Source organism: Coregonus clupeaformis, chromosome 31 (assembly GCF_020615455.1).
Source record: "Coregonus clupeaformis isolate EN_2021a chromosome 31, ASM2061545v1, whole genome shotgun sequence".
Classification (NCBI taxonomy): Eukaryota; Metazoa; Chordata; class Actinopteri; order Salmoniformes; family Salmonidae; genus Coregonus; species Coregonus clupeaformis.
In genome coordinates, this window is record NC_059222.1 from 28,294,239 (window position 1) to 28,310,046 (window position 15,808).

The 15,808-nt window shown below is 47.4% G+C and overlaps 1 protein-coding gene across 1 annotated transcript in view; it reads left to right on the top strand.

The window, feature by feature from the left end:
* Nucleotides 1–15,808, top strand: part of LOC121547014 (inactive ubiquitin carboxyl-terminal hydrolase 54) — a 33,556-nt gene that overhangs the window by 14,967 nt on the left and 2,781 nt on the right. Inside the window, exons 4-18 of the mRNA XM_045209936.1 lie at nucleotides 1,973–2,107; nucleotides 2,872–2,985; nucleotides 3,221–3,303; nucleotides 6,348–6,453; nucleotides 7,547–7,693; nucleotides 7,917–8,066; nucleotides 8,300–8,474; nucleotides 8,648–8,827; nucleotides 9,020–9,308; nucleotides 10,866–11,252; nucleotides 11,359–11,483; nucleotides 11,735–11,893; nucleotides 13,177–13,312; nucleotides 14,178–15,043; nucleotides 15,196–15,374. Of these exons, the coding sequence (XP_045065871.1) occupies nucleotides 1,973–2,107; nucleotides 2,872–2,985; nucleotides 3,221–3,303; nucleotides 6,348–6,453; nucleotides 7,547–7,693; nucleotides 7,917–8,066; nucleotides 8,300–8,474; nucleotides 8,648–8,827; nucleotides 9,020–9,308; nucleotides 10,866–11,252; nucleotides 11,359–11,483; nucleotides 11,735–11,893; nucleotides 13,177–13,312; nucleotides 14,178–15,043; nucleotides 15,196–15,374 (3,231 nt within the window). The remainder of the gene's footprint in view (nucleotides 1–1,972; nucleotides 2,108–2,871; nucleotides 2,986–3,220; nucleotides 3,304–6,347; nucleotides 6,454–7,546; nucleotides 7,694–7,916; nucleotides 8,067–8,299; nucleotides 8,475–8,647; nucleotides 8,828–9,019; nucleotides 9,309–10,865; nucleotides 11,253–11,358; nucleotides 11,484–11,734; nucleotides 11,894–13,176; nucleotides 13,313–14,177; nucleotides 15,044–15,195; nucleotides 15,375–15,808) is intronic.

The following is a 15,808-nucleotide window of genomic DNA, read 5'->3' on the forward strand; positions in this document are numbered from 1 at the left end:
CATGGCTCACATCACCACCATCATCCCAGACACACTGGACCCATTCCAACTCGCATACCGCCCCAACAGATCCACAGATGACGTAATCTCTATTGCGCTCCACACTGCACTTTCCCATCTGGACAAAAGGAACACCTACGTGAGAATGCTGTTCATTAACTACAGCTCAGCATTCAACACCATAGTGCCCTCCAAGCTCATCACTAATCCAAGGACCCTGGAATTAAACTAACTCTTTTGACTCATCACATACGCTGCTGTTACTGTTTATTATCTATCATGTTGCCTAGTCACTTTATCCCTACCTATATGTACATATCTACCTCAATTACCTCGTACCTCTGCATATCGACTCGGTATTGGTACCCCGTGTATATAGCCAAGTTATTGTTACTCATCGTGTATTTATTCCTCATGTTATTATTTTCCTCTCTTTTTTTCTCTCTGCGTTGTTGGGAAGGGCCCGTAAGCATTTCACTGTTAGTCTACATCTGTTGTTTACGAAGCATGTGACAAATAACATTTGATTTGATTTGTCGGTTATATCTACTGTGTGTTTAGTCCCTAAGCTCTTATGTAGCATTTAGCGCGTATAAGTGTGTGTGTTCTACAGTATACTGTGGGTGTATTATTGATGCTGGGTATCAGAACACATAACAGTGTGTGTTTCGTATGGTGTGTATAGCAATGCATTCTAATGATGGTGTGTGTAGGGAAATGTATTAGGTTGTGTGTCAGTCTGAGTACATTGTGTAGTGTAGCAGTGTTAGTGTGTGCATAGTATAATGTAGTATTGTCGGTGTGTACTATGTTTGTCTATAAGTGTGTGTCGGGCAGGGTGTGTGTGTGTGTGTGTGTATAGTGGTGTATTTGTTAGTGTCTCCTGAGCCTCTGTAATTAATTGGCTGACTGAAAGAGCTGAGACAGCAGAACACACACACACACACACACACACACACACACACACACACACACACACACACACACACACACACACATACACACACTTGCACGCAGGCACACTGGCTTGTAGGTGAAGAAGTATGGTTGGTGTATATGTGAGGCTATAGAAAAGCTAGAGTTGAACAGATTCTGTCTGCTGATTAGACATCAGGTTTTTTATCATCCCTAACTTGGAACACAATGTTCACCACCCCTTGGCCCTCCGTCCGCACCGGTAGGAGAGTGTGGGAGTGAGAAGGAGAGAGAGAGAAAGGGAGAGGCTGTGTTTACACAGGCAGCCCAACTCTGATCTTTTTTCCACTAACTGGTCTTTTGACCAATCACAACAGACCTTTTTCAGATCTGGTTGGTCAAAATACCAATTAGTGAAAAAAAATCAGAATTGGGTCTAAATTCAGCCATAGAGAGGAAGATAGCGGGGGAGTGACCGCGGGAGGGAGAGATGAATGTGGTAGTGGTGTCGATTGCTCCTGTCCTCTCTTGCTGTAGTAGAGTGATGCTTAGGAATTTTCCCCTCAGCTCAATCACACACACCTCCCTCCTCCCCCTTTCCCCTCAGTTCAATCACACACACCTCCCTCCTCCCCCTCTCTATATCTCCCCTCCTTCCTTTCTCGCTCCTTCCCTCCCTCCCTCTCTGTAGTGTATAGTCCCCCTCTACTCTCCTTGGCGCATTGCTGCAGTCAGCAGAGCCACCGTGACACACACACACACACACACACACACACACACACACACACACACACACACACACACACACACACACACACACACACATACACACACACCTCTCTAGCCTTAAAGGGGCATCCCAGTTTGGCTATAGTGAAACAATGAGCGAACAGGTAATAGTTGTAGTACTGTTGTAATACTCCTGCTCTATCCTCACACCATGGTAGACGTCCAACCAAGATGCAACCACTTGGACGGAGTTGTATTATGGTATGTTTTCCTCTGTTAAAGCTGCAATTTGTTCAGTTTTAGTGTGTGTGTGTGTGTGTGTGTATAGAGTATCTTTGCCCAATTCCAGTTCAGCAGTGAGCGTGTGTTACCGTCGGACGTGTTGCGGAGTGCGCTGGCCAAGACCTTCCAGGACGAACAGCGTTTCCAGCTGGGGATCATGGACGACGCAGCAGAATGCTTCGTAAGTCTAACACACACGCACGCCTGCACACACATACGCACGCCTGCAGACACACACGCCAACCCTCCTCATGGAGAGCTACTGGGTGTGCATGCTTTCACTCCAGCCCTAACACATCTAATTTTACTTGATTAGCTAAATAAGGTGTGTTTGAGCAGGGCTGGAACAAAATCCTGCAGGAGGAGGGTTGTCCATCTAACTCCTGTCTGTTTTGTGTCATTCTGCCTCTATTAAGACTCACAGCCCAGCTCTGCTAGCATTAGCCATTTAGCTAAGCACACTGTCCCTCTCTATAGGATTATACAAGAGTCGTGTGTGTTTATCCTAGTGTGTAAACATTGATACAGATAATTGCTTTTAAGCTAATAAGAGATGGAGAGATCAGTCAACGGACAGAGGAGGGGAGAAGAGGAAGAGAGTGGGAGGAGGAGGGGAGGGGGGGACAGAGACAGAGCTAAAGGGATAGGTGCTATTTTTCAGTGTCCCTCTCCTACACAGCGGAGTTAGATCCTCTCCTCGCCTCCACGCCTTGTGTGTGTCTGTGTGTATGTTTGTGCCTGCATACGTGTGTGTCAGACAGGTACTATTTGATCGATTGGTAGTAAATGTGTTCAGTCAGAACATCCAGCAGGTCTTATAAAATATAGATGCTGCTACCACAATCACATTAACTAGAGCACACACACACACACATACACACACACACACACAAACACACACACATACAATCTGTGTAACTCTGTGTGTGTGTTTTTGTGTTTCAGGAGAACCTGCTGATGCGTATCCATTTCCACATCAGCGCCGAGACCAGAGAGGACATCTGTACAGCTGAACACTGTATACCACACCAGAAGTTCGCCATGACGCTGTTCGAACAGGTGGGACATTCATATATTAAACCACTTCCATAACACATTCATAGGGATATTCTATTTACAAAAGTGACATAAATGGTTCAAAAAGTGTCGGAACAGAAGACCAGCAGACACTCAGGCCCCTGAGAACTGGGGATGCACATCAGTTGTGTTCCTGCACCCATACCGGCCCTTTGTGGATAAGAGGACAGAATGTCTCTGTATGTCTTTATAATATATATATTTGTATTTTTTTCAGTGTGTCTGTAATAGTTGTGGAGCCACGTCGGACCCCCTTCCCTTCATTCAGATGGTTCACTATATCTCTACCACGTCCCTCTGGTAAGACAGACATACAGTGGCTTGCGAAAGTATTCACCCCCCTTGGCATTTTTCCGATTTTGTTGCCTTACAGCCTGGAATTAAAATTGATTTTTGGGGGGTTTGTATAATTTGATTTACACAACATGCCTACCACTTTGAAGATGCAAAATATTTGTTATTGTGAAACAAACAAGAAATAAGACAAAAAAACAGAAAACTTGAGTGTGCATAACTTTTCACCCTGCCCAAAGTTAATACTTTGTAGAGCCACCTTTTGCAGCAATTACAGCTGCAAGTCTCTTGGGGTATGTCTCTATAAGCTTGGCACATCTAGCCACTGGGATTTTTGCCCATTCTTCAAGGCAAAACTGCTAAAGCTCCTTCAAGTTGGATGGGTTCCGCTGGTGTACAGCAATCTTTAAGTCATACCACAGATTCTCAATTGGATTGAGGTCTGGGCTTTGACTAGGCCATTCCAAGACATTTCAATGTTTCCCCTTAAACCACTTCAGTGTTGCTTTAGCAGTATGCTTAGGGTCATTGTCCTGCTGGAAGGTGAACCTCGGTCCCAGTCTCAAATCTCTGTAAGACTGAAACAGGTTTCCCTCAAGAATTTCCCTGTATTTAGCGCCATAGATCATTCCTTCAATTCCGACCAGTTTCCCAGTCCCTGCCGATTAAAACATCCCCACAGCATAACGCTGCCACCACCATGCTTCACTGTGGGGATGGTGTTCTCTGGGTGATGAGAGGTGTTGGGTTTTCGCCAGACATAGCGTTTTCCTTGATGGCCAAAAAGCTCAGTTTTAGTCTCATCTGACCAGAGTACCTTCTTCCATATGTTTGGGGAGTCTCCCACATGCCTTTTGACGAACACCAAACGTGTTTGCTTATTTTTGTCTTTAAGCAATGGTTTCTTTCTGGCCACTCTTCCGTAAAGCCCAGCTCTGTGGAGTGTACGGCTTAAAGTGGTCCTATAGACAGATAGTCCAATCTCCACTGTGGAGCTTTGCAGCTCCTTCAGGGTTATCTTTGGTCTCTTTGTTGCCTCTCTGATTAATGCCCTCCTTGCCTGGTCCGTGAGTTTTGGTAGGCGGCCCTCTCTTGGCAGGTTTGTTGTGGTGCCATATTCTTTCCATTTTTTATTAATGGATTTAATGGTGCTCCGTGGGATGTTCAAAGTTTCGGAAATGTGTTTATAACCCAACCCTGATCTGTACTTCTCCACAACTTTGTCCCTGACCTGTTTGGAGAGCTCCGTGGTCTTCATGGTGCCGCTTGCTTGGTGGTGCCCCTTGCTTAGTTGTGTTGCAGACTCTGGGGCCTTTCAGAACAGGTGTATATATACTGAGATCATGTGACACTTAGATTGCACACAGATGGACTTTATTTAACTAATTATGTGACTTCTGAAGGTAATTGGTTGCACCAGATCTTATTTAGGGGCTTCATAGCAAAGGGGGTGAATACATATGCACGCACCACTTTTCCGGTATTAATTTTTTATAATTTCTTGAAACAAATACTTTTTTTCATTTCACTTCACCAATATGGACTATTTTGTGTATGTACATTACATGAAATCCAAATAAAAATCCATTTAAATTACAGGTTGTAATGCAACAAAATAGAAAAAACGCCAAGGGGGATGAATACTTTTGCAAGGCACTGTATCTGTCTAGTATCAGTGCGAATGTATGTGTGTGTGCGTGTGAATATATATGTGTGTGTGTGTGCGCACGTGCACTTGTGTGTGCTTGTGTGTGTATAGTACAGTGTTTGTATAGTACAGTGTGTGTTCTTGAGGATGTGTGTGTATAGTGCAGTGTGTGTTCTTGAGGATGTGTGTGTATAGTACAGTATGTGTTCTTGAGGATGTGTGTGTATAGTGCAGTGTGTGTTCTTGAGGATGTGTGTGTATAGTGCAGTGTGTGTTCTTGAGGATGTGTGTGTATAGTGCAGTGTGTGTTCTTGAGGATGTGTGTGTATAGTACAGTATGTGTTCTTGAGGATGTGTGTGTATAGTGCAGTGTGTGTTCTTGAGGATGTGTGTGTATAGTGCAGTGTGTGTTCTTGAGGATGTGTGTGTATAGTGCAGTGTGTGTTCTTGAGGATGTGTGTGTATAGTGCAGTGTGTGTTCTTGAGGATGTGTGTGTATAGTGCAGTGTGTGTTCTTGAGGATGTGTGTGTATAGTACAGTGTGTGTTCTTGAGGATGTGTGTGAATAGTGCAGTGTGTGTTCTTGAGGATGTGTGTGTATAGTGCAGTGTGTGTTCTTGAGGATGTGTGTGTATAGTACAGTGTGTGTTCTTGAGGATGTGTGTGAATAGTGCAGTGTGTGTTCTTGAGGATGTGTGTGAATAGTACAGTGTGTGTTCTTGAGGATGTGTGTGTATAGTACACTGTGTGTTCTTGAGGATGTGTGTGAATAGTACACTGTGTGTTCTTGAGGATGTGTGTGAATAGTACACTGTGTTCTGTTCATGATGATATACAGGTAACTGCCAAAATAATGGAAACGCTTGAGTAAATTAGGGATATAAAGTATATTGAAAGCAGGCGCTTCCACACAGGTGTGGTTCCTGAGTTAATTAAGCAATTAACATCCCATCATGCTTAGGGTCATGTATAAAAATGCCCAGTTGCCCATTATTTTGGCTGCCATGGCTCGAAGAAGAGATCTCAGTGACTTTGAAAGAGGGGTCTCAAAGGGGCATAGGGGGTGTCAGTCACCAGATTTCCACCCAGTTGAACAGTTATGGGAGATTCTGGCGCAGCGCCTGAGACAGCGTTTTCCACCACCATCAACAAAACCCCAAATTATGTAATTTCTCGTGAAAGAATAGTGTCGCATCCCTCCAATAGAGTTCCAGACACTTGTAGAATCTACTGTATGCCAAGGTGCATTGAAACTGTTCTAGTGGCTCATGGTGGGCCAACGCCCTATTAAGACACTTTGATGGTGTTTCCTTTATTTTGACAGTTACCTGTATGTGTTTGTATAGTTTATTCCAGTGTGTGTTCTTGAGGACACGTGTGTATGTTTGTGTCCTTGCTGCAGTAACCAGGCTGTGAGGATGTTAGAGTGCAGAGAGAAGCCCACGCCCGACATGTTTGGAGAGCTGCTCCGCAACGCCAGCAACATGGGAGACCTACGCAACTGCCCGGTGAGTGTACACACACACACACACACACACACACACACACACACACACGTGTGCATGCATGCAAACAAAAACACTCACGCATTGATGAACACACATTGACAGCTCTTTGTACTGGCTTGCATGCAGGTGTGTGTGTGTGAGCTTTGTGCTGCTGCCTCATGGTAAAGAGCTGTTGGTGTGAGGCTGTGAATAGATCCAGTGCTGCTCCACACACCCTGCCCCTCTCTGCCAGAGAATCCACACAAAGGGCCTCTTCTCCGGGCAGAGCCTGGCAGCTGGCCCCTTCTACAACCCCCCAGCTCTCCAGTCCCCAGTCTCCCTGCTAGTCACACCACCATTATCTTGTTATTGTGAGGCTGAGAGGATCCCTTCACTGCCTGTGATAGTTTTGGCCCTATGCTATGTCCCTTGGGCTAACTGACCGTTTATCCCATAGCCCCATGCACTTCTCCCGGTCCCATTGTGTGTTGTTCAGATGAGTGGTGTGTGTTGCTATGAGAGTGTGTGTGTCCCTTTCTCAGGACCAGGTCATCCTGGCATAATCCCTTCCTGTCAGTACCGGTGCCAGCCCAGTCCAACCCGTTGCCCATGAAGGGTGTGTGTGTGTGTTTTTCTTTGTGTGTGTGTTCTGGCACTCTCTCTGGTTGCCAGGGTGTTCTCAGGCTGTTTTCGAGCCGGCATTGCCAGCCCTGGTGTGTGTTTGCTTGTGTGTCTGTGCGTTTGTGTGTGTGTATGTGTGTGCGTTTGTGTGTTCGTTTCTGTGTGTGTGTTCTGCCAGCTCTGTGGTGGGTTGTGAGTCAGAGGAAGGGTCTAGAACACACGGTTCTGAACTCAACAGAACAGAAGGCTACTGGACAAACACTACTCAGCAAACTATCCCCCCTCCCTCTCTCTCTCTCTCTCTCTCTGTCTCTGTCTCTCTCTCAACAATATAGAGTCCTCTTCTCTCTCGCTCTCTCTCTCTCTCTTTTTACTCCCAGATTCCAAATAAGATTCCTCAGATTCCTTACAATAATCATTTGAAACCATTCTTCTTCTCTTTGAATAATTTTATTATTTTCTGTTTTCTTCTGCCTCACTTCCAACCCTGTAGAGTAACTGTGGGGAGGTGTTGCGTATCCGCCGTGTGTTGATGAACTCTCCAGAGATAGTGTCCATCGGCCTGGTCTGGGATTCAGACCACTCGGACCTGGCTGAGGACGTCATTCACAGCCTGGGCACCTGTCTACGCCTGGGGGATGTAAGAGACGCACACACGCAAACACACACAAACACTTACACACAATGATTAACCTTAGCAGGATTTTAGCTCAGTGGGCTAATGTGGTCTTGATTTCTTTAGATTGCCCAGACAACATACCTCATACCTATTCTTCTCTATTTTATCCTCTAGTACATCTGATTTCTCACCTCTCTCTTTCTCTCTTTCTTTCTTTCTCTCTCCTCCTCTCCCTCTCCCCTAGTTGTTCTACCGTGTGACAGAGGAGAGGGCTCGTCAGGCTGAGCTGTACCTGGTTGGTATGGTGTGCTACTATGGTAAACACTACTCCACATTCTTCTTCCAGACTAAGATACGCAAGTGGATGTACTTCGACGACGCTCATGTCAAAGAGGTGAGTCAGTGACTGAGTGAATTAGTTAGTTAGATAGTTGATATGTGTGTTATCTAGAATTTACCTGTATAAAGGATATCATTAATGTATAGAGTGAATAGATACTTTATTGTCCACTTGGTTAGAACGGAAATTCATCGTCCCTGGATCTTTGGGGGTTAAGTGCCTTGCTCAAGGGCACAACAGTAGATATGTTAGTTAGTAGTGTGTGTCTGTGTGTGTTATCTCGATAGATCGGTCCTAAGTGGAAGGATGTGGTGGCGCGGTGTATAAAGGGTCACTACCAGCCTCTATTGCTGCTCTATGCTGACCCCCGAGGGACGCCGGTGGTATCGCAAGACAACCCCTCCTCTAACCCCCAGCTGGACCTGCACTGCAGCAAGGCTGGCTATGACAGCGAGGACTCTGGTAACCTTTAACCCCTGACCTCTGACCTCTAAACCCTAACCCTGACCCTCACCCCAAAACTCCTTAAGCTTGACACTTACCCTAAAACTCTCTCTCTTCTCCTTTTCTGTCTGTCTCTCTCCCCCTCTCTCTGCCTTCCTCCCTCTCTCTCTCTCTCTTTCTCTCTCTCTCAGGGCGGGAGCCCTCCATATCCAGTGATACCCGTACAGATTCCTCAGACAGCTCCAGCCACCGAGCATCTCGAAATCGCTCTCTCCACCAGTCAACAGGCAGCCACCTGTCCAATGATTCGCAGACCACCGTGGTCGGTAACCATGACAGCGGCACTCCTGTACACAGTGCAGACGCAACAGGTGAATTACATAATGTTACAATACCACTTCAGTAACATATCTGATTCAGCGAATGATTAGTTGATCAATTGAATCAGGTGTGTTAGTGCTGGGCTAAAACAAAAGCCTGCACACTCTATAGTCCTCCAGGATCAGAGTTGGAGAACCGTAAACACAAAAACAATCTAACCACCCTCTCTATCTATCTATCAGACTCAGTAGCAGAGGCTCCCCCCCGTCCACCCTCCCCGACCCTGCAGCAGGGGGACTATAAAGAGACAGCTGTGTTCCTCCTCTCCTCTCGTCGTCCCATGTCGTCGTGCTCTTCCTCCCATGCCGCCTCCTTTACCTGTTCCTCCTATCCCGTCTCCTCCTCCTCTTCCTCCCGTCCCATGTCCTCTTCCTCTTCCTCGGGTATAGGGGGGTCTGTGCTGGGATCTGAGGCAGGGGCCGTGGGGCCTCACTGGGAGGATGAGAGCACTAGCAGCGAGTCCAAGTCTAGGTGGGTGCTACTGAACATAAACACACATTTATACTGACATATACAGTGCCTTCGGGAAGTATTCAGACCCCTAGACTTTTTCCACATTTTGTTACGTTACAGCTTTATTCTAAAATGGATTAAATAAATACAAATTCTCAGCAACCTACACACAATACTCCATAATGACAAAGCGAAAATAGGTTTTTAGAAATGTTTGCAAATGTATTAAAAATAAAACACTGAAATACCTTATTTACATAAGTATTCAGAACCTTTGCTATGAGACTCGAAATTGAGCTCAGGTACATCCTGTTTCCATTGATCATCCTTGAGATGTTTTTACAACTTGATTGGAGTCCACCTGTTGTAAATTCAATTGATTGTACATGATTTGGAAAGGCACACACCTGTCTATATAAGGTCCCACAGTTGACAGGGCATGTCAGAGCAAAACCCAAGCCATGAGGTTGAAGGAATTGTCCGTAGAGCTCTGAGACAGGATTGTGTCGAGGCACAGATCTGGGGAAGGGTACCAAAACATTTCTGCACCATTGAAGGTCCCCAAGAACACAGTGGCCTCCATCATTCTTAAATGGAAGAATTTTGGAACCACCAAGACCCTTCCTAGATCTGGCCGCCCGGCTAAACTGAGAAATCGGGGGAGAAGGGCCTTGGTCAGGGAGGTGACCAAGAACCCGATGGTCACTCTGACAGAGCTCTAGAGCTCTAGAGCCTGAATGCCAAGCGTCACGTCTGGAGGAAACCTGGCACCATCCCGACGGTGAAGCATGGTGGTGGCAGCATCATGCTGTGGGGATGTTTTTCAGTGGCAGGGACTGGGAGACTAGTCAGGATCGAGGCAAAGATGAACGGAGCAAAGTACAGAGAGATCCTTGATGAAAACCTGCTCCAGAGAGCTCAGGACCTCAGATTGGGGCGAAGGTTCACCTTTCAACAGGACAACGACCCTAAGCACACAGCCTAGACAACGCAGGAGTGGCTTCGCGACAAGTCTCTAAATGTCCTTGAGTGGCTCAGCCAGAGCCCGCACTTGAACCTGATCGAACATCTCTGGAGCGACCTGAAAATAGCTGTGCAGCAACGCTCCCTATCCAACCTGACAGAGCTTGAGAGGATCTGCAGAGAACAATGGGAGTATCTCCCCAAATACAGGTGTGCCAAGCTTGTAGCGTCATACCCAAGAAGACTCAAGGCTGTAATCGCTGCCAAAGGTGCTTCAACAAAGTACTGAGTAAAGGGTCTGAAAACTAATGTAAATGTGATATTTCAGTTTTGTCTAAAACTGTTTTTGCTTTGTCATTATGGGGTATTGTATGTAGATTGATGAGGGAATAAACAGTTTAATCAATTTTAGAATAACGTAACAAAATGTGGAAAAAATCAAGGGGTCTGAATACTTTCCGAAGGCACTGTACTTCCATATAGTCCAAGTCCATGTGAGTGTTACACAGTAGAAGGCTTATATAACAAGTGTTGTGGTAAAGTTTGTTCTCCTTGCTTGTTACAGTAAGTTAACCTTTTACAGTGTTACCTGCTATATGTTTGACTCTCCAGTTCTTCTGGTGGTCGATGTTATCGGCCGGCCTGGAGGCCACGGAGGGAGGCCCTGAACATCGACAGCATCTTTACCCGCCAGAGAGGCTCTCCGCTGGGCTACAGCACCCTGCCCGGGCCCGGTCTACCTCCAAAGCTCCATCAACACTGTCCAACTAACATGCCTGATCTGCAAGGGGCAGGAGAGGTGGCCTGGGGTGTAGGGGGCTTGGGGGGAGACACTGAGGGGGTGGCTGGGGTGGCAGGGAAGCCTGGGTTGCTAGGCAACGGTACGGACTGCCCCCCTCCTCCTCCCCTGTTGAGAGGGGCGGAGCTTCAGCCTTGTCTGATCCAGAGAATGGAGAGTGGCTACGAGAGCAGCGAGAGGAACAGCAGCAGCCCTGACAGGTACACACACACACACACATCATGGCAGCGCAATGTGTTTTGTCCTTGTTGTAGTCTCACAGAGTTTCTCTCTCTCTCTCTCTCTCTCTCTCTCTCTCTCTCTCAGGGAGGTAGGTCAGAAGCGTGTGTTGATGTCTGGTCCATCGTGGCGCTCGGTGCCCAAGTCTAAGAGCACCAGTGCCATCCTGCAGGAGCTGCCAGCACCTAGCTGGGGCAGGAACAACAACCTGGGTGTGTGTATATATGTGTGTGTGATATGTAATGGTGTCAGAGTGGTAGAGTGTATGTGTGTGTGTGTTTGTACAGTAATTATACTCAAAAGTTTGTTTCTCCCACGTTCCTGTGCGTGTGTTTGCATACGGTGTGTGTGTGTGTGTGTGTGTGTGTGTGTGTGTTTGCATACGGTGTGTGTGTGTGTGTGTGTGTGTTTGCATACGGTGTGTGTGTGTGCATGCGTGTGTTTGCATACGGTGTGTGTGTAGGCGCTGGCCGTAGCGAGCTGGATGAGCTTCAGGAGGAGGTGGCGAGGAGAGCGAGGCAGCAGGAGCAGCAGAGGAGGAAAGAGGCAGAGAGAGAAGCTGCCCTGGGCTTCAACCCCAGACCCTCTAAATACATGGACTTAGACCAGCTGCAACACCAGGGTGAGGGCGGGAGGGTGTGTATGTGTGAGAGGGAAAGTGTGTCACCATGACTTGACTGTCTGTTCCTTACACGTCCTCCTTTGGTGGCTGTCTGTCCCGTCCTTTTGTCTTGTCAGGACGCTAGAGAAGATACTTTTGTATTGCCTCATTTTGGGTGTGTTTATGGATACCTACTGTGTGTGTATGTGTGTGATGCTATAACAGTGTATAGACAAGTTTTCTCGACTCCCTGGTCTTGGAGATCTACAGTGTGTGCAGGCTTTTGTTTTGGCCCAGCACTGACACACCATCACTGGGTGGTTAATTTATTAATTTAATCAGTAGGGGCGTGTGTCCCTGTGTGTCTGGTTGTCTGTCGTTCAACTTCTTCAACACACACACACATCCGCACGCACGCATGCACGCACACACACATAACCTGCGGGTAAATCGGTGGCATTATTTATATGCGATTCAATGGTTTTAGCGTTGCATACCAATGTTAATGCTTTAAGCTAATTATAACCACCTCAATCTGCCTAGCCTGGTTCCATGTAACACATCACATCTAACAACAGGAGAGGAACCTCACTGCACTTCTTGCACAGTGCAAGTCAACATTGATACAACTCATTGGGAACCTGCTTGTCGTCTCTGAACGTACCCCAGATTTGATGGTTGCTCTCCTGCTGTGTGTCTCTGCATCTTCTCCTAACCCACTAACACCTCAGACAGCACTAGGGTTAAATGCTGCACAAGCTGATACTAGATCTGTTCTGAAGGTCAGCGTCTTCCCCTGACCTCACGACCCCAGCTCTGCTCTCTTTCTTGAAAACCTCATCTCTCTGTCATTGACTAACCGACGCACGCACACACACACACACACACACACACACACACACACACACACACACACAGACGCACACGCATAAAGGAGCTGTTTGCATGCTGGCCCCCTCATAACCACTCCTCTACTCTGCTTCTCTTTTTTCTGCCTCTCTTTCCTCCATCCCTCTTCCCCCTCTCTTTATATTTTATTCCTCTCTTTATTTATTTCCAACTCTCTTTCTCATTTCCATTTCCAACTTTTGCACTATCATCACGCTGCTGTTCTCTCTCTCTCTCTCTCTCTCTCTCTCTCTCTCTCTCTCTCTCTCTCTCTCTCTCTCTCTCTCTCTCTCTCTCTCTCTCTCTCTCTCTCTCTCTCTCTCTCTCTCTCTCTCTCTCTCTCTCTCTCTCTCTCTTCACTATCGCTCTCTCTCTCTCTCTCTCTCTCTCTTTCCATCTCTCGTTAACATTCCCAGCTGTGCTCAGCCCCTTGCATGAGGCTAATGCTCATAGTGGATTGGCTGTAGCTGCGTGCATGAGGAGCACTTGGGAACCAATCACACAGGATTTGGAGCAGGAGACAAGAAGCGCCCGTCCACAGGGGCATCTCAGGTACCATAACTGTCCCCTGTGTGTCCCCAAAACCCACCCCAGGACCCTTCTGTGTGTGTCCCAGCTCTGCCTGTCCAAAACAAAAACTAACTCCTCTGTGTGTCGTGGAGTGGAAAGTGTTTCTGCTCTGAGATAGGTGGTCTGTACTGGTCTGTATTTGTCTGTGTTGGTCAATGCTGGTCTTTACTGGTTTGTACTGGTACTTGTTGTGTTGATGGTGAGATATCTGGTCCAGACCTGTCTAGGAGTGGGCTGCAGGTCTGTCTGCCTTTCTGCCTGTCTGTCTGTTCGTGAGGGGCTGATGCTGTGTTGGATGGGAGGTGTACTGTATATGTAGTCAGCAGGGGAAGATGAGGAGAGGAGACTAGTGCTTTCCCCTCATTCTTTACTCCTCTCTTCCATCTCGTTATTTATTCCCCTCTTCCTCTCCTACTATGTCTTGTTCTTAACACCTCTATCTCATTTATTCTTTATTCCCTTATTATTCTTTTTTCCTCTCCTCTATCTGGTTCTTTATTTTTCTCTTCCTCTCCTCTTCTATTGATCAACGTTGAGCTGTGATTAATGGGTGACTGCTGCAAAGGCTGCTGGGTAATTACTGAGCCAGCGGAGATGTAGAGAGTTAATGTGGGGGGTGGTGGATTGTGTTTGTGTGTTTGTGTGCTTGCTTGCTGACTGGTGTCTTGATGATTAAGTGTCTTATAGCTTTATAAATCCTACATTACACAGTCATGAGCCTGACATAAGATGCTTTTATTTCAACATATTTCATTTTAAGTGTTTAAAAAAAATCCTTTATTTATTCTGATTGTGAATGGCTGCTGAGCGTCTCTGATCTGCCCCTTTTCTCCTGTCGCCCAATCAGTGAACAGCCTGGCCCGCTCCAAGTACTGCTGACGCCCAATCAGGAGGGGGAAGAGGTCCGGCCAGCCTACCAGGATGCAGCCCTGGGCCCTGGCCAGCCCTCTCTCTCCTATAGACCCTCCCCCAACCTTATCCCTTTCCACTCATCCCTCCAACCCCCTCCCACCAACAACCCCCCAGCACAGGTTGAGGAGGGGAGAGAACAGGTCAGGAGGGAGGAGGATGGGGGGATGAGTGAGGTCAGGGGACAGGGACTGAGGAAAGTTGAGGAGGGGGAGCGGGTGAGGAGGGGTGAGGAAAGACAGGGGATGAGGCTGGAAGAGTTGTTACAGGTTGGGGGTGTGTGTGTGAGACCTCTAGGCAGACACCTGGCCATCTCTCTTCCCTCTCTACCTCTCAGACTCTGGGATATATCAGACACACACACTACCCCCTCACACACATATTCACACTCTGACTCCCAACACACACAACCTCCACCCCCACATTCAAACCCTGACTCCTCACACATATATACAAACCCTGAGCCCCCACACAAACAGTCTGACCCTACACCCACCCCCCCCTCATCCCGCAGTCAGCCCCACCCCTCTCCCCCCACCGTCTCTTCTGATTGGCCCAATCAAGGTTCTGCCTCCAACACCATCACAAGTCATTGGTCCTCCTGGAGCTTGGACCGCCCAGATGCCGTGGTTACGCCATATGACACACCTCCAGACTGCTGCCTCCCCATTAAGGCACACCTCTCCCACCGAAAATACAACTCCCAGCCTGCCCCTGGGCAGCATGACACCTGTGACCCTGAGGAGGCGGAGTTATCAGAGCTGGACTTCCTGTACCGGGCCAGCCTCCAGGCAGGAAGTAGAGGTACGTACTGTAGATATTGTAGTTGTGTGTATGTGTGTTTATGTTTGAAGTGTGTATGTACAGTAGCTGTGTGTCTAGTGTGTGTATGAAGCTATGTGTGTATATAGTGTGTATGATCCCTGACCTCCAGCTTTTACCCTGCGTGTGTCTAGGTGGCAGCCCGGCCGGGAGGCTGCAGTGTGGGGTAAGAGGGCCAGCCCGCTCCCTCACTCCCAACACCAACATGGAGAGGAGTGTGTACCGGACTGACAGCAACAGCACAATTGTCCGCAGTCTGAGCGGCACAGTCATCAACCCGCGTCGCCATCGTCTCACTGCAGCACGCAGCTTTGTGAGTTTATCATACACAAACACCACAGGAGGTTGGTGGTAACTTAATTGGAGAGAACGGGCTCGTGGTAATGGCTGGAGTGGAATCAGTGGAATGGTATCAAAAACATGGTTTCCATGTGTTTGATGCCATTCCATTGGCTCCGTTCCAGCCATTATTATGAGGCGTCTTCCCCTAAGCAGCCTCAACTGACACACACACACGCACTGCTGCACTCCAGTGGTCATGTTGTAGAGCTGCATCTCTGTTTTTACCTCCAATTCTCATCTGCACTATCATCACACTGTTCTCTTTCACTCACTCACTCACTCACTCACTCACTCACTCACTCACTCACTCACTCACTCACTCACTCACTCACTCACTCACTCACACACCTCAACTTCATTATCTTCGTCTTCATAATCATCATTATCATCACCCAGTCCTTTCAT